Source organism: Thermobia domestica, chromosome 12 (genome assembly GCF_964235325.1).
Source record: "Thermobia domestica chromosome 12, izTheDome1.hap1.1, whole genome shotgun sequence".
Taxonomy (NCBI): Eukaryota; Metazoa; Arthropoda; class Insecta; order Zygentoma; family Lepismatidae; genus Thermobia; species Thermobia domestica.
The window spans coordinates 182371671-182391074 of NC_137465.1; the positions used below are offsets into that span (position 1 = coordinate 182371671).

General features: G+C 35.0%; 1 protein-coding gene across 3 annotated transcripts in view; it reads left to right on the forward strand.

The window, feature by feature from the left end:
• Osi24 (Protein) overlaps positions 1 to 19404 on the forward strand; it is a 164851-nt gene that overhangs the window by 11734 nt on the left and 133713 nt on the right. For 2 of the 3 annotated variants that reach the window (XM_081734457.1, XM_081734459.1), the window contains exon 2: positions 8707 to 8739. The exons of the other annotated variant lie outside the window; for it this stretch is intronic. In XM_081734457.1, the coding sequence (XP_081590583.1) occupies positions 8707 to 8739 (33 nt within the window). The remainder of the gene's footprint in view (positions 1 to 8706; positions 8740 to 19404) is intronic. 3 annotated transcript variants of the gene reach the window in all.

Here is a 19404-nt window from a genome sequence, read left to right on the forward strand (position 1 = left end):
ATGGAAAATGCGTTACACTCTAGCATCTAACGTGGCAAACTCTACGTGAGTTCGAATTCACTGGAAATTTTTTCTTGAATTTAATTTTATTCTCAATTCCGGCAACTTTCAGAAGTTGCCTCTAAGTAAACTTTTCAAACTTTAGACCCAGCTAAATCATTCTCTCGAGAGCAGAAACGGTAAATTAACCCCATTCCATGTAAACTGTTATACAATCAAAAGAATAAGAGAGACACTAGTTATCAGACATATTCAAACCAGGAAGTCCGGCTCAATCTCAATAATAGAGTGCACGGTCGAAAAAGTGTAAAAAGATTGTTTAGTGCAGCCATCATGAATGAGCTTTTCCTGGGTCTTCCTCATTCATACCAGGCAAATGCCGGGCTAGTACCTAATTTACATGTCCCAGGCCGCTTCCTTTCTTCCCCAATTATTTCTTCCCTTTCCTCGGATACTGTGATCGCCGACGAATGGCATCCCTCATACCTGACGGGTTAAAATGGCCATAGATGGTGAAAGCCCAGAAATCTAATTCTTCATCCTAATCAATAATAGAGTGGAGAAAAATGTGAACGCTAAAGTTAATGAAGAGCTCGAGTCGCAATTCGACTGAGCTCAAGCCTAAATATTATTAGTTAGTGCAACCATGAGTGAATTCATGCCCCATTGAGGACAGGAAATTTGAAATTTTAGTGAGCTCGAGCCCATTGAGATTGATAAGCCCGAACCTTAATAAGGATATCAAGCCTCAGCTATCATTAGAATGACTGCAATTCGTGAGCACAAGCTTCATTGACGATAGTGAGCCTGATCCCGTGCCGACTGTAGTGAGCTTCAGTTGCATGACATCTTTGGTTGATATTCAACTTTTTTACATGTCTATCTTCCCCTTTCGCCTGATGATCAGTTCATGGAGTCTAAGAGTGTAGTGCGAAGGAGACAATCATCTCGAGATTCTTCACGATTGTTACATAGATAACATGACAAGTAAGAATCAAATCATTCTGAGATTCCATTCAATTGTTACATAGCTGATATTATAGATAACAATCAAAGTATTATCCCGGGGTTCTTCATGATTGTTGCATAGGTAACAACTAAAGGATCAACCCGAAATTCTACATACGTAACATTACAGGTAACAATCAATCATCCTGATATCCCACATGATTGTTACATAAATAATTTTTAAACAGTCATCTAATATTCCACATGATTGTTACATAGGTAATTACTATCCGAATTCCAAAATAAGTGTTATGTAGCTAATAACTAAACAATCATCCCGAGATTCCACATGATTGTTACATAGCCAACATCATAGTAACAATTAAACTCTCGTTCTGTGATTCTACATAATTGTTGCATAAATAACATGATAGATAAAAATCAAACAATCAACCCAAAATTCCACATAATTGTTACATAGATACCATGATATATAACAATCAAACAATCACCCAGAGATTCCACATGATTGTTACATGATAGATAACAATCAAACTATTATACAGAGATTTTTCATGATTGTTGCATAGGTAACAATCAATGAATCATCCCGAGATTCAACATGATTGTTACATAGGCAACATTATAGATAACAATTAAACTGTCATTCTGAGATTCCATATAATCACTGCATAGATAACAATTAAACAATTATCCCGATATCCTACATGATATTTACATAGGTAATTTTTAAACACTCTTCTGATATTCCACAGGATTGTTACATAGGTAATAACTAAACAAACATTCCGAGATTTCACATGATTTTTACATAGATAACAATTAAACTATCGTTCTGAGATCCCACATAATTGTTCCATAGATAACATGATAGGTAAAAATCAAACAATCAATCCGAGATTTCAAATAATTATTGTATAGATAACATGGTAGGTAACAATCACGCAATCCCGAGATTCAGCATGACTGTTATATAGATAACATGATAATTGCATTATTAAGTACCGGCTTATGATAGTGTGTAGATATGATGATAGGAAGAAATAGAATAGTGTGTAAATGCTTAATTGATATATTGGGTTTCTGTGGCTTTTATTTGATTATATTAAGTATTCGATTAGATGTCTAATTTTATATACATAATTATATTGACATCATTTCTATGAAAAAATACAATGGAATTAAAGTATGTATCTAGTTTAATTGGCAATGTTTATAGAGTGTGTTTCATTAGGGATAGCATATACCCACTTTTAAGATTGCTTAGTTTCTTTTGGAATTTAGTATCCCCTTCCAGCACTGAGGCTATATAAAACAAGGACCTGTAGTTTAAGGTTGGTGTAAACGGACAAGTTTTGCCGATAGATGTCACAGCAGTCTTCGTATCTCTCTTATGTATTTTTTTTTACCTTTCTCGAAAATTTACAGTTTCTCTTACAAATTTCAGCCTAATGACTTCAAACTTGTAGAGAAGGAACTTCATAACCTATCGAAGGCAACAATCAATGCCGATTTTTAATTTAGAATATTGTTCATTGTTGAAACAGTTCCATTGTTAAAGATTTCGATATCCATTTCAACAATCAAGTCATTTCAACAATGAAGAAAATTCTAAATAAAAAATCGGCACGGATTGTTCCCTTCGATAGGTTATGAAGTTTCTTCTCTAAAAAATTGAAGTCTCTAGGTTGAAATTTGTAAGAGAAATTGTGAATTTTCGTAAAAGGTAAAAAAATACATGAGAGATATACGAGTGGCATTTATCGGCAAAACTTTTTTCCTTTTAATCCAACCTTAACGTGGATCTCAACCAGATGAATTCCCACCAGTTTCGACTAAGGGAGAAGGATAATTAAAGGCAAGTGAATAATGATGAAAGAATTGGTAAAAGGGTGATGTGGGAAGAAACGAGAAAACACCCGGACTCAATATTGACCACCACAAACTTACTTGGCCGGGAGTTTGTGGAACAATTGTAAGTCGGCAACGTGTAACAAAGTGGTGTCGCGAATTCTCCGGAGGCAGGGCCGATGTTGAAATGTGGTTGCAGCAGCAGTCGCCATAATTCTATAACTGTAAATTAGTTTCACGACTTAACAAGGGTTTGGACAATGTTGACAATTACGTCGAAAAATAATCCCTGCATTACTATAATTCTCCTCCCCCCTGAGTTTCAGAAACACGTAGGTCTTAATAACTTGTATAGAGTCTATTAATATACTAATAAAAAGCGTGGAACTCCTATGTCCGTGTACAATCTTGCTCTTCTCTTCCTGGGAAAATCTGAAATGATCTGATATTAAATATGTTGCAGCGTATCTCTTGTCAAATACACATTCTTTGAATATCTAGCCCTTGCAACCTTTCTCTCCGAATACTGCTCATATCCGATATATTGATATAAATTTAAAGTATTTTTTTCAGTTTCTTCCCCAAATCACTTGGTAGAGATTTAAGGTTAGGTCAACTTTTTTTCAGTTTCTTCCCCAAATCACTTGGTAGAGATTTAAGGTTAGGTCAACTTTGATTCCCACTAGTCATTTTACCTCACAGCACCCGTACCAGAGCCTACTCTACAAAACTCAAAACGAGATGGAAAATTTTACGCATACAACTGTACAACATTTTACCTCGTATTATACACTTCTACATCAAAATTATTAGTGAGTCATAAAATGTTTTGACAAAAGCTTATACTCTAGACCAATTTTGTTTACCAATATGACATAAAGTGTAAGAACTCTTAATTTTATGTAAAAAAATATGAAAATTTACTGGCGCTATAAACACAAAATTACCTTTAAATTATATCTATATATATAAAAAAGAAGTAACGGACATCTTCTGATGTTACTAGAAATAATCTTAATCCAATTTACTTAACAGCAAGTGAAACTTAATACTTACGCCTCTATTTTTTATATCTCACTGATTGTCACATTCAAATTTGTTCTTGTTCTATCTCAGAATTGAACATAATTATTTTCTATTGTAACAGTGAAAGATAAAGTAACATTTAAAAAAAAGAGTGTAATAACATAATGATTCGAACGAGAACAAAGAATTTTCCATGTTCAACCAGCATCGTGAGGAAATTCTCAAACTACTTGTATTAGCTTGACTGTAATCAGTGGAATACACATAATTTTATCATTAACCGAATAATTATTCTTTATTCACAACGTTGTTCACAATACATTAAATATCTCGTTTTGAAATCGAAAATGAAATGAAATTTTTGAGTTTTACGTCCCATGGTTATGCCGGCTAGGCTAAAGGAGACGGTGATGATGAGTAATGAATGAAATGGTGGAATGAAGAAAGTGGGAGGAAACGGGAGAACCCCGAGAAAACCCACGCACACGGTGTTTGTCCACCACAAAGTTCACTTGGCGGGGGCTGGGATCGAACCCGGGACCCCAAGCACCAGAGGTGAACGCTCTACCAATGAGCCACCGCGTCCCCCGTTTTGAAATCGAGACGAGAGGAGGTACACTCATGTCCAAAATGATTGTTACATATCTATAACTGTCTTAGTGTAAGAATATAATTTGATAATGATTTTGCAGGGTTCTTTTAATACTGATACTATGTGTATAATCGCAAAATGTATATTTGTGGTAAATTTCATAGGAAAATAATTATAAATACGAAAATTAGAGTGAGTAAAACAAACTGTTGCTAAATGGACAAAAAAGTTTTATTTTCGTTTTATTGTTCTTATTTACTGTTGTTTTGACATGAAATTTGCCACATACATGTCTTTGCCGACTATACTGTATACTGAAGATATTCGGCACACCTGTATGACGTAGTATATATCACATAGTAATTTAGAATAATTGTAACTACAAATAATTCCAATATAGCCCCGGTACTAGACGTTAAACTCAAATTCAATCTACCATGTTTGTTGCCTTTTAACTGTGTTTTATTGAAGACACAAGTCAAAGGGACAGTAAATTCAAATCCAACCTACTCTGTTTGTAGCCTTTTAACTGTGTATTAATGGAGGCTAAAATGCAAGGGACGGTAAAACTCAAATCCAATCAACCCTATTTGTTGCCTTTTAACTGTATTTTAGTGAAGGTTTTGCACCTCTACAGTTCAACACTCTTTCTAATATGTTCAAAAAAATCCCGATAGGATTACGATATGAACGAGTCTGTGCTTACTAACGTCTGTTATGATGCTAAAACAAAATTATTCTTAAACATAAGGTTAGGACGCCGATTACATAGGAAATAAAAACGCAATCTGTTTGATTCCCTCTCTATGTGCTAAGTTCCATTGTTGCACTGCGTCGTTACTTGTGTGACAAACCAGTTCCTCTAATTTATTAAAAAGATCGTATTAACTTATAAGAGCACTTTAAATGTGACCGACTATTATTTCCTGTATGTATTTGAAGAAAAGATGGAAATAATCGTTTTACGGGAATAATAAACAAATATAACGTAAAACTTCGGGGAAAAAGAAACATCTGGCAACTTTTCTTACCACCGAGTAAAAAATTGCCGTCACATGACAAACATGAAATATCTTACATGGAAACCATTCTCAGCATTTCAGGACAGAGGTCAATTAATTTCAAGACACAGAGATGGCGGAGTATCTTCTAATATAATCTTTACGCATTAATTTTGTTGTTTTACTTTGACATCATAACAGCAAAAAACAGAGTCTATTTCTATAGAATCTGTTTGCTCAGCACCGTAGAAACTCATCATTCCTTGTCAACATAAATGTGTTACCAGGCAAGTTTTACATTCGCTATAATAACTTGAAGCTGAAATAAAATGTCATTAGCTAATGTTTTTAAACTCACAACCAATTCAATATCGTCCTTAATTTTAATTCACATTTGAGACAATTTTTGTACTATTGTTTCTAAATTCTATGTATTGTATCGAACAGGTGCAAAATACAATGCGTCATTATTACTTTTTTAACTTACATACTTAAGCTTATTTAATATGCATACAGTTTGTTATACATTCAGACAAATATCTTTGTCAACTTCGTTACAGGATATGCTGTGATTGTTATTAAATAATACTCCTACTTAATATAATTATTACTTTCAATAGTACTTTTAAAAATACAATTAGTTTGTTATTAAATAATACTTTAGCTTAATACAATTATTACTTTTGACAATACTTTTAAAAATACAATTAGATTATTATTAAATAATACTTCAGCTTAATACCTAGGTATAATTATTACTTTCCCCAATACTTTTAAAAACATAATTAGATTATTATTAAGTAATATTTCAGCTTAATATAATTATTACTTTGAACAATACTTTTAAAAATACAATTAGATTATTATTAAATAATACTTCAGCTTAATACAATTATTACTTTTAATAATACTTTTAAAAATACAATTAGATTATTATTAAATAATACTTCAGCTTAAGCTTCATCTCTTGGTTTGTTTCTAAATCTTCCAAATGTGAAGTGAGTTTTCTGAGCGGCAGAGACGATGAAGTTCATGACCTTTATGAAATATTTAACGAAGTAGCACCTGGTATCAAACTCTTATCACCTACCAATGCGGAATTTTTAGGCACTGCCATCTCTGCCGAATCAAGAGACAAAATGTTATTGGACAAAATATCAAAATTAAAATTCTTCTTTCCTCAATTATCAAACATTTCTGCACACTCCGCCTATTATTACTTCGAGCTTCATTCTCACTTACAAGATTACTATATTTCCTCCGTTGCTCTCCTTCGTATTACTTGACAAATTCGAGCATACTATTAGAAAAGGACTGGAATCCATTCTAAACTGTTCTTTGAAGGACAGTTCATGGTTACAAGCTTCGTTACCAGTTGAGAATGGATGCTTTGGGATTCGTCGAGCCATGGATATCGCCATACCTTCTTTCTTCGCATCATTCAATGGCTCACGAGAAGTAATTGGATCTTTTCTTCAACAGGAGGTTGACTTGGATTCGATTCGAGATATACAGGAATACATCGATAAATGGACTAGTATGGTTGGAATGGATCCCCCACCTAACAACAAAAGACATGTACAGCCTGTTTGGAATGCACCGATAGTCAAGCGTCGTTTATCTTCACCCATATCATCAACTAATAACCCAGATGAAAAAGCCAGGTTGTTAGCTGTCTCCTCCTCCAACAACGGAGCATGGCTTCAAACCCTACCTTCTCACGCACTCGGCCTACACCTTTCTAATGAGAGCTTTCGTATTGCTACAGTTCTGTGCTTATGGGCTAATATTTGCGAGCCTCACTACTGTTCTGCTTGCAACGCATATATTGATAATAAAGGATTACATGGTCTTTCATGTAAAAAGAGTGCGGGAAGACAATCTCGACACCATAATGTGAACGACATCATTTGTAGAGCCCTCGTTTCAGCAGGAGTTCCTTCAATAAAAGAACCAAATGGTTGTTGCGCTCTGATGATAAAAGGCCTGACGGCATGACCTTGGTACCGTGGAAAAACGGGAAAGCACTGGTCTGGGATTTTGCATGTTCCGATACGTTTGCTCCTTCCAACATAACCCATTCTTCAATTCAGGCGGGTCTCGTCGCCGCTTACAGAGAATCCGATAAAAGCCTAAAATACACAAACCTATTGGACAAATATTGCTTTGTAACAGTAGCAACAGAAACCAGTGGGTCTTGGGGTTACGAAGGATCTAATTTCATTAATGAAGTTGGTCATCGAATAGCGATCAAAACTGGTGATCCCCGAGCTACTGCATTCCTTTTCCAACGTATCAGCATCGCCATCCAGCGCGGGAATGTGTCATCGATCTTAGGTACATTACCTCCTGGTAAAGAACTGGACAAGATTTTTCTTCTATAACCTACAATAGGACGGAAGTACAGACATCCTAGAAGGCTGACAACCGCTCTGACGATGTTCTGAAGAAAGTTTTGAATCCACGAACGGAAAATACCTAGAAAGAGACAAGCCAAGCCAAGTGTTTCACAATTTTAGTTAATATTTGTTTTAGTGATATATTTAATGTTTGGAATATTCACATTATTAGGGACGAAAATTCAAAACAAATTTCTTCCCAATATAAAACTATTTTGTATTTTTATAAAATGCAATAAATGACACAAGTGTATTGCAAAAAAAACAAATAAAATACAATTTACATTTTAAAAAAGTTAGTTTATTATTAAATAATACTTGCACTTAATACAATTATTACTTTTAACAATACTTTTAAAATACAATTAGTTTATTATTAAATAATACTTCAGCTTAATACATTATTACTTTTAACAATACAATTATTACTAAATAACACTTCTTTTTAATAGAAATACTACCTTTAACGATACGTTTAAAAATACAGTCAGTTTATTATTAAATAATACTTCATCTCAATACAATTATTACTTTTAACAGTTTCAGTGATGTCTTGTAGAAGACTCCAAGTTGCTGACTCATTAACTGTACAAACTTGAATGGCTAAGAAAACAAGGATTTAGAAATACAGTTATAGTTACAAATGGTTTTTAAGTGTAGTGTCTAAAGTGAAGAATTAATAATACAAATTATATCTGGTCTCCATAGAACACTTATATTGTTATTTGCTTTAACATGAAATGTTCCTGTCCACTGCATGTTTAAGGCACTTGTGGAGGTATTGGTTTTGTATATAGGCTAGATATACTAGTAGAGTATTGGTTAGATGCACCCTTGATATTTGCTCATGATGGGTTTTCTTTTCCAGGTTTTTTAGGCTTCCTTTTTTCGGCAGCTAAAGGTTGGTTCACATATGATTAAATGTTAGACGCAGAATTAGATCTCTCTCTTTCCTTTTCTTCTAACAATTTTCTATATTATATTTAGAAATAAAAAATAATATTGAGTTTTAGAATTAGTCTGTACCAAGATTGCCATAGAATTAGGTTGATTTGGGGAAGTGCTTCACTGTAAGCTTAACCTGGTGCTGGTTATCGTTTGTGCCTAATAATGGAATGGTACTCTCTTGAAATCTTCCTTCCTTTGTTGATAATCCTGAAATGTAATGTTTTTCACTAAAATTAACAGGGGATCATATTACAGGCAAATATTCCTGTCATTGTTAAATTAGGAACATAAGTAGCATCTGAAATTTGATGCATAATATAACATAGCTTGTATATACAATCATTCTTTGGGTTGAGTTGATTTTGAGTTTAACGTCCCGTTCAGCAACGAGGCCATATGAAACGTGGACCTACTGATTAACGTGGAATCCAAACCACATGAGCTCCCGCCGGGAATCGAACCCGGGTCTCCCACGCCAAAGGCGCGGACGCTAACCGCTTAGCCACGAAGGAGCTCAATCATTCTTTGGTCTTACGGACCCCCACGTTTTAATGACTAATAGTTGTTTTCTCAAGCTTTGTCTTGTCTGCAAATTACCTGCGCGTTAGCAACATCTCTTGGCGTCAGATAGAAGGCAGTTCAGCTAGCAACAACCACAGGGTGGCCCAAAAGTGTGAAAACACCGAAATAAAAGATAGCATTTTAAAAGAATTTCAAAAGTAACACTGTAAGTTAGATAGAGGAAAACTTTCAGGTGATGTGATATCGATGGTTGCCATCTTGAAATCCGCCATTTTGAATTAACTTTCATTTTCTTAAATGGAAATCATATGTTATGATACTTTGTTTTCATCTGAAATTTTCTCAGGAATTCAATGTTGTTTTTGCTCCATCATTTACTATAACGAAGTAATGACGACTTTTTGGTTTTCACAACGTCTGTCACATAGTCCACACATTAAAGGATCTGTTCGATGTGTTGCCCATTCCATTGAATTGTCAGAGTTATTCCTTTTTCCCATTTATCCAAAACCTTGCTTAAAGCGTTTTCAAATATGCTTGCACACGTGTTTGTTATGAGTTCCTTTAGGCGGTCAATATCCCGAATTTTCACTAAATATATACTAATGGGCTTGGGATGTCCCCAAAGATAAAATCTAAGGAACGGAGGGGAGGGAAACATGGTGGCCACTCCACAGCATCACGTCTACCGATCCATAAGTGGAGAAGCAAAACACATAAATATTCACAAACATATTTTCCATAATGCGAACTGGCACCATCTTGTTGGTAGAAGACAAAGAATGTTCCTTCTTCAGATAAGAGAGATGGTAAGATATCTTCTTCCAACATTTGGTGTTACTCGATTGAGAACACCATTGAGAAACAAAGGATCCACAACACGGGGGCCCTACATGCCCACACCACATCATCACCTTTCCAGGTATGCCAGCAGATGCTTCATTCCAATGAAGATTGGTGTCCGACAAGTAATAAAACATTTGTTCACCTCAGCAGAAACAAAAAAGCTGGCCTCATCTGTAAATAAGACGTTGTAAGCAAATCGAGGATTTCGGTGTATTTGCTCTGTTGCCCATTCCACAAATTCCAAATTCCGATCGGGGTCATCATCTAACAGGCGCTGATGCTTGTAGCTTGTAGGGGTGGCACTTATGCAGAGACAAAACACACTTGATGGATACGCTACTAACACCACTTTCCTGGTACAAATAACGAGTACTTCGATTCAGATTCTTGCTAAATGCTGCCAACATTGCTGAATTTGGTTTATTGACCACAGCCTTTATTTCCTTGAATTTCTTGACAAACTTGCTTACTATTGTATGGCTAATGGGTATCGTTTCTGGATGATGATTGTTATCATCATCATCAACAATCCTTGTGCTTCGTTCTTTTAACATCAAAATGATCTCAATGCGATCTACACGCGTCACAACCATGTTATCTTACTAGGGATGATACCATACCGGGACCAAGTACCTGGGAGTAACCTATATATCGCCTGATAGCTCTTGCCATGAGAAGTACGAAACCGTTTTCAAATCACGGGCAAACCCACAAACTAACCCTATAAGGGGCCAGTTTGTTGGTGTTTGTGACCCTATGTATGGCATATTCGACAGAAATAAAAATTAATACTACGATGCATCAGGCATAAGCCCCTGAGCCCATCATGTTCCTGTTTGGCTCACTGCTAGAACGTGACTCGGGTAAGGGTTTGATGATATCACTTTGCACCAAAACATATCCATTTCGTCAGTGTTGCCAACGAATTGTAAATACAATGTGGTAGATGATTTCTGTACCACTCGATGTATATCCATGAAAACGTGGCATAAACATCATTCGTCACTAGAGAAAATATACTTCGGACATATTCGTCTCCCAAGAACCCCAGTTTGCCAGTGTTACCAACCAAGTATAAAAATAAGAAATTGTGAAACATTTTCCGTACGATGAGACGTTTATACACTAAGTTTGGCAGAAACATCACACGAACTGTAGCAAAAAGATGTTGAGTGTGGCCGTCTCCCAACCATTCTAGGTTGTCAGTGTTGCCAACAAGTGTAAACATCACAATGTTGAAAATGGCGGGAATGTCATTAAACGAATATATGACAAAAAAGATAGAAGTAGCATAGGACACTCACACTATGTTTTCCATTGTCCAATCTCCCATCTCTCTCAGTGTGGCGGATATAATTAGACTGTGGCCCATACTAGGTTTGTAGTATGTTAGTGAACTCACAGGCATCCATATTGCCACCCATGTTATGTTTGCCAATGCGGTAGACTTCATGCGAAAATCTTGAATGTTCGCATTGGTTGGCAACACTGCCACACTGAGGTGCTTGGTAGACTCATCCCTATCATCCCCTACCCAGCACTGGGTATCATTCCTAGTTAGTCAACTGAAACAATACAAAGAAAAAAAAGAATTTCGTTATGGTAAGTTACGTAAACACCATATTAAATTACTGAGAATATTTCAGATAAGAACATTTTTTCAATCACAAAAAATGTAAGTGAATTCAAAATGGCGGATTTCGTGATGGCGGCCATCGACATCACATATCCTAAAAGTTTTTCCCTTTCCGAATTTTTTTTACCAACATAAAGTGTTACTTTTGCAATTCTTTTAAAACTCTGTATTTTATTTGGGTGTTTCCACACTTTTGGACCACTCTGTATTTGCCAGACAGTGGACTATTACAAGCGTGAGTGACATATTGGAGCATCTTGGGTTTTATAATAATTATTCAAAGAAACGGGTACCACCTATTGAAGCCGATTCAGGTAGAAAGACAAGTTAATTGTATTATAACGTATTTTTACAATTTTTCATTGAAAGAGTGTATAGTGTGTCGTATTAGAAGTACGGTACTGTATTACAACTCTTTCTTTCGTAAAATAATTGTGGACTAATATTTCTTTCGTTAAATCCGTTAAAACGAGAGACGAATGCATTACAGTTATGATTAACAACAATAACGAATAGTTATTGTTTCATATCAACTTTATGATGTGCCCCACTGTATCTTGAAAAAAGATCATTTTTGTCAGTCATTCAGAGTCAATTTACGAATAAGTCAGTGTAGATAGTAGGGTCCCAGGTGCCAGGTCAACATAACGACTGGAAATATGAGTCTGGCCACTAAATTATTTAAATCCAAAATGTTGATCTGTGTGTCAAATTGGATTTATACCCTTATGGCGCTTAAGTCACAAGGAAATTGTTTGAGCATTGTAATAATAATAATAATAATAATAATAATAATAATAATAATAATAATAATAATAATAATAATAATAATAATAATAATAATAATAATAGTGGCTCAGTGGTAGAACACCCACCTGCATCTCTAATAGGGTCCCGGTTCTTATCTTAACTAATGAATTTTTGAAGGACAATATCGTAACCATGGGTTCTGACAATGTCATCATGTTTATTTCTGCTTGCCCTTTATAACCATTTAAAATTTAAAATTAATTTCTTTTCTAATAATAACAATATTAATAATACTCAAATATAACAAATAATGTGCAATCAAATCCCAAAGCATTAACATCTCATCCAGTAGAGACCCGCACGGGCTGGATGTTTCAACCCAAGCCCAATCCAGCCAAAATGTACCTAGGCCCGGGCCCGGAAACTTTTAGTGGTTTTGGGCCCGAGCCCAGTCTGGCCTGATAAGCAAGCCAAGCCAAGCTAAGAAACACCAACTGTAAACATTGAGTTGTTTGTAATATCTTCTACTCCACTTGCGTAAACGGGGGCCGTGTTGGTTCAGTGGTAGAGCGTTCACCTCTGGTGCATGGGGTCACAGGTTCAAACCCTGCCCCCGCCATGTGAACTTTGTGGTGGACAAACACCGTGTGCGTGGGTTTCCTCGGGGTTCTCCCGTTTCCTCCCACTTTCTTCATTCCACCATTTCATTCATTTGCCATCATCATCGAACTCTTTTTGCCTAATCTGGATAATCATGGGACGTAAAACTGAAAGATTTCCACTTGCGTAAACATAAACTTCAACTTCTACCTATAATTTAACGAAAAGAACTGCAATGCCAGTCAAATGCGACAATTTATGTTTATCGCTTATTTTCGCGATCAGTACTTCAACTATGTATTTCATTACTGCATCTCTAAGCAGCTAAGGGTTGTTTTTTCATTTTTGGTTCTAGCTTTATTTATTCTACAGTAAACAAAATTTTTGTTATCCCCAATTATGCGTACAACTTATTTACCTTTTCTGGAAAACTATGTTTTAAAAAAGTTAATGATTGCTTAATATTAACCTTAATTTTGTAAACGTCGGCATCTATTTATGTGATATAGTATTATTTTGCAGTATAATGTTTCTTACTGTTTATATTTAAATAACGTACGTATTTGAACGGAAATTACATAAAGTTAAGGGGGCATACTACTAAATATTTTTCAAAAGCTAACAATTTTTATTTTGCCAGTTTTTCGTAAATGAAAAGAGATAATGAAATGTAACTTCCCACAATAATAGATATGTTAATCTACACCCGAAAATACAATTCGGAAGAATTTTCAATTTTGCCATCCATAAAAATTACAGTGTGACCAGAATTTCAATTACTCAAAAATCTCGATTAAGGTAGCGACTAGAAAAATGAACTCAACGGTAATTAATGACTTGTCATGCTGTCTGTGTTCCTTGTTAACTACTTTTTAAATAATATTTATACTTATTCTGTAATAACTTACATACGTTTTCATACAAATTCGTTTTCTTTACCTATTACATTTATTACAGAAATAAACTTCTACCAATTGCGTTCGAGAGATGTTGTATCTTCTAAAAGAGAAAGAAAAAAGTGACAGTCACAGCATCGGTATCAACCGCATCATTTTCCAACTTCTTCCCGCGAATATGCCGTTTTAAGTTGAGGAAAACAAATGCAAGTCCCTGGGAGCGACATATGGAGAGTATGTAGGAAGTACAAGTAGCTGAAACCCTGTAGCCTCAATTGCTGTCATTGTCGGATGATCACGACACCCACACTTCAATTTTTTCCACTTTTCAGAATCTGGACACACTTGCTATTTGCAAAACACAGACAACACAACTAGTTTCAAGGACATTGCTCTGTACTATGGCATCCATACTTCTAAAGCTGTAGAAATGTCTTTATGGTACAACATATTACAAGCACTCTTTTTTTGTGTTCAACGCCTTCTATATTAGGGATAATAATTGTTGAACAACTTTTATATGGGTGTCGACTATGTTAAATACTCGTTATTGCACGTTGCAGTGCCAATATTTAAACAAAAAAATAAATAGGCTAAGTAAATGAAAACTAAAAAACATGTGGGTTACTTTCCTGGAATGTCGTAACAATTCCAAAATAATGTTCCTCTTGAAGGGAAAAAAACAAAAAAAAAGTTATAATTCATAAAGAAGTGTCTTTCTTTATGTCGACACTTTTCGCAAGATCTTCACTTTCACTTGTTACATCTTGATGGGGGCAGAAAGCAAAATTGTGAGAAGGAACCTTAATTTCTGGACGTAGGCAATAATCTTAGAATCACTTAGTCATGCCTGGATGACATGTTTTTTTTTTTTTTTTTTTTTTTTTTTTTTTTTTTTTTTTTTTTTTTTTTAACTATACTGTATTTAAACAGTGGAAGCATGACTTGGAAATTTAAGTTGAACACCAAGTCATTCCTTATGCTCCTCTTCAAAACGATTTTTGTTTGCAGCATAATATGGTTTGTTATATGCACATTCTTTTAAATTTGTGATAGCATATCATAGATATAACAGTGTTATAAAGTACCGATTGTCTTTATTTTTCAGTTCATTGTTTCAAACCCGTATCCAGGGAACTAGGGGGCGGGGCCCCCTAAATTTTTGCTGCCCCCTAAAATTTTCACGGTAGGCTTGCAAATGAACTATAATATAGTTGGATCGGGCCTCTCCCCTACATTTTTGGGCTGGCTACAGGCCTGCATTGTTCTTTATAGGGGTTTAATTTTCTCTTTTCATTTAAAATGAACTGGAATTTTTAATGATGTGATTTTTGGTGATTTTTCTTCATGTCTAGTTAAAATACCCTTTTTAAATGAAAACTAAATTTATTAAATATTGAAATTTATATATCATTAAATTTGATTTAGACGACCTAAGAAACATTTACGAAATAGATTTGAAAAAGATATGAGCAAAATCAAACAATTCCCAATTATTTCAAAGGAAAACAGAAGGTAAAATAATTCTCCAACTATAAACGAATGGGCTGAAAAAAAAAATACTGGTATTCAACACAGTTAATAACATCACAATTTATGAAAAGAATACTTCACAGAACAATTGTTGTTAGTATGATAAATCTAATTTTATCCTCAGCTAATGTTAGTTAACCGAGAGAATGGTTGCCAGTACATAACAAAGGGGAAACACATTGGGAAGGTGGTGATGTTAGTTATATTTTAGCCTATTATTCTATGCGAAGCTAGTTTCTGTATGTAGTAGTATGGCAGACCAAAATAGTCGAATCCAGACCACGCCATACTTGGCTTCGTTTGGATACGCAAAGCTATATATTTATTCTATGATTGTAATGCAATATTCTCACCATCCTTCAAGTTTATGAAAAGGGTGCTACATATACTTTGTGATTGATTATTTATTGGTTCAGGCACTGATGCAGACACTCCCACAGTTGAAACCTCCTCGATTACCTTATATTAGATGTACTTAAGCTTGACCAGTACCGATGTCGTGATACAACTCTTCAAGAAACACATATGTACATTTAATTAACACTTTACTTCAGAAATAATCTCATTAACAGCCATTTGTTTCATATTACATATCATATTCATATTACATATCATATTCATATTACATATCATATTCACATTACATATTCATATTACATATCATCAATATACTTATCTATATTTATACACTCTTCGTCTGGTTGTTGGTTCGACATATATTTAAATCAAAACAAATGTAAATAATCCTAGTTATACAATTGGGTCATCTTCGATACTTAGATGCAGGGACTAAATAGTTTACAGATCCATATTCATAGCATACATTACCAAAATAAGATTTACATACTATCTTCAATATATATCTAATTAACGTTCCATTTTAACTTTCTAGAATATATATTTTGTTGATTTCGATTCGAAAAATTTGCATAATTATAAAATTTAGATCCCACGGTACGGACCAAGATCCATATTACATATCATGTAATGCGCTATAGCTCAGGTCTATAATAGCGGCGGCGCATTACATGATTACAGTTGAATTCAAGTTCTGTTAAATACACCGTCACAGTCATCCAAATTAAAGAGTATGGAGCAACGTTAAACTCTAAATAAACAATTAAACCGAAAGTGAAACCAATTTATTACCAATTCCGGTATCAATATTAATTGAGATGTTGAGATTAAAATATCTCAATTAATATTGAAACCAGACTCCCTTACATGATATACATGCGATACTGCTACAACGTTTCTTGCAAATAATGTACAATTTAACAAATTCGTTCTATTTGATTTGTCGTATGTTTCCTTGACTCTAAGAGAAACGTTATACTAAATATTTAATTTCCTATTTTTTCCTTCTTATATTAATATACTATTTGTTGAACATCACAGCTAGCTGTCTTACGGAACAATTTATTTTTTCTCTTCTTAATTATCTTGAAATTATCCTTTTCTCTTCTAGCCACTACATCCTCCAACGATGCGAGGCCACTCGAATGAAACAAATGATCTAACTCTAAAATAAATAAACAAATAAATAAATAAAAGTTACAACGAAATACTGTATTGTTCCCCATTTTATGTCGCTGCACACAATTTATTATTGTATAATATCGGGAAATGAGTTAAATTAAGAAAACGTATAAAAAAGAAAGTACAGTAGAACCCCACTAATCCGTCACCTTTGGGACTGGGGATATGGTCGCAACGCAGAAAAGTCGGATTATCAGAAAATACAGAAAAATACGGATTTACCGTAAAATAAATAATATCTGAATTCAAAAATGACTGTATTGTTCTCTACTGTAAAAAGAAAACGAACAGTAAGCACTAAAAATGCACCGTAAAGTACAGAAAACACGCACAACGAAAGAAACAATACAAGAGATGAAGGAGCACTAAAGCGAATATGCGATGACAGCAAATAAACAACAACGCCGCGACGGCAGTAAACGACAATGCGCCTTGTGAGTCATCGACGAGTCAGGACAAGTTCGGCTCGAGCACGTCGGATCAACCGGATTGGCGGACCAGCCGAGGGCGGACGAAAGAGGTTCTACTGTAAAATGGTAGAGCCTCACAGCTGGTACAATGTTTCTTGGTTCGACTGTATAAATTTTCTCAGGGTTCTGCTGAGGCCTCCTACACTTTCATTTTAGCAATTCATTCAAAGCCATTCACTTTCATGTCATCCATCTCCTTAGCCTACAGGACATAATCGTGTGACGTTAAATTAACGGTTTCATTTTTTTCTTTGTTATACACAGTGGTGGCAATAAGAGCTCCATAGATCTCGCGGTACAGAGGGCTCCCCTCAACCTTTGAAACTCGACTGATGTACAGCTTATTTTTTCTGCGAAAAAAAACATTTACATTCGCCACTTCTGTTATAATATATGTACGATTTTGTTCCACAAATCCGAGATCTTCCCAAACAAATGTATTGAATTATTGTTTAAAACTCAATACTCTTTCTTGGGCCGCTGTGGCTCAGTGGTACAGCGTTCACCTCTGGTGCTTGGGGTCCCGGGTTCGATCCCAGCCCCCGCCAAGTGAACTTTGTGGTGGACAAGCACCGTGTGCGTGGGTTTTCTCGGGGTTCTCCCGTTTCCTCCCACTTTCTTCATTCCACCATTTCATTCATTACTCATCATCACCATCTCCTTTAGCCCAACCGGCATAACCGTGGGACGTAAAACTCAAAGATTTCATTTTCATTTTTTCAATACTCTTTCTTATAAGAAGCATGGTTTATCAAGAATTTCTTCATATGTTAATGTGCTTGTCCGTGTGCTCTTCGGGAGACTAAAATTCAAGAACTACTTAATGGATGACCGTCAATTTTGGCCGGGATGTACAGAGTCAAAAATTAGGAATCGAGTTCGCTGATGGAGATGATTCATTCAATTGATTACAAGATATGGACAATCAAAAACCGGTTCTACATGTATTGTTATGGAAGTTATGATGGATATTATCCTTGTTTGGTAGACAACCCACAGTACTGTTGAGATTAGCGTGTTCATATAATGTTCAGGATAGAAACTAACACCTGTCTGTGGAACAGAACACACTATAATGAAATAAAATGACTTTCTCCTGGACAAATCCATAGACTTAAAAGTATTTTCTATTTTCAAATATTCATACATGTTACTAAAGTTATTGCGTGGAAAATAGAGGGTGAGAAGAAATGCAATTTTTTATGTTTTGTACATTAAGATAAACAAAACTCCCTTACGGGAGGTACACTATGACACTGCTACTTCTTAAATATAGTATAATGATATTTTAAAACTCAATACACATTTCTGGGAGACACGGGTTCGATTCCCGGCGGGAGCTCCTGTGGTTCAGATTCCAGATAAATCAGTAGGTCCAGGTCTCATATAGCATCGCTGCTGAAAGGGACGCTAAACTAAAATCAATCAAATCAAATCAATCGATACACATTTCCTACAGTGTCCTACTTTCAAATTGTAAGAAATGAAATCTCTACAGTATTAAGAATTTGAAGCCTCAGTCCCATGATCCATGATCAAACGATTTACTACAATTTTCCATTTGTTGGTTATTTGCCTCTTTTGGTCGTTAAATTCATACTGTAGATATTTACTTCGGTTCAGAAATAATGTAATAAACGAAGATTCATTATAAAGTCTATAAAGCAAAGCAAACATGATGTCGTCTGTATAAATAAAAAAATGTACATTCTTCAATTATCTACAGCATAACCGCTTCGAACTGCAGGGGCCTACTTCTTTGTTGAAGTTACAATCTAGTCTAGCAACCTGCTGGCATTGAGTTGTTGACATACTTCGTCCAATAA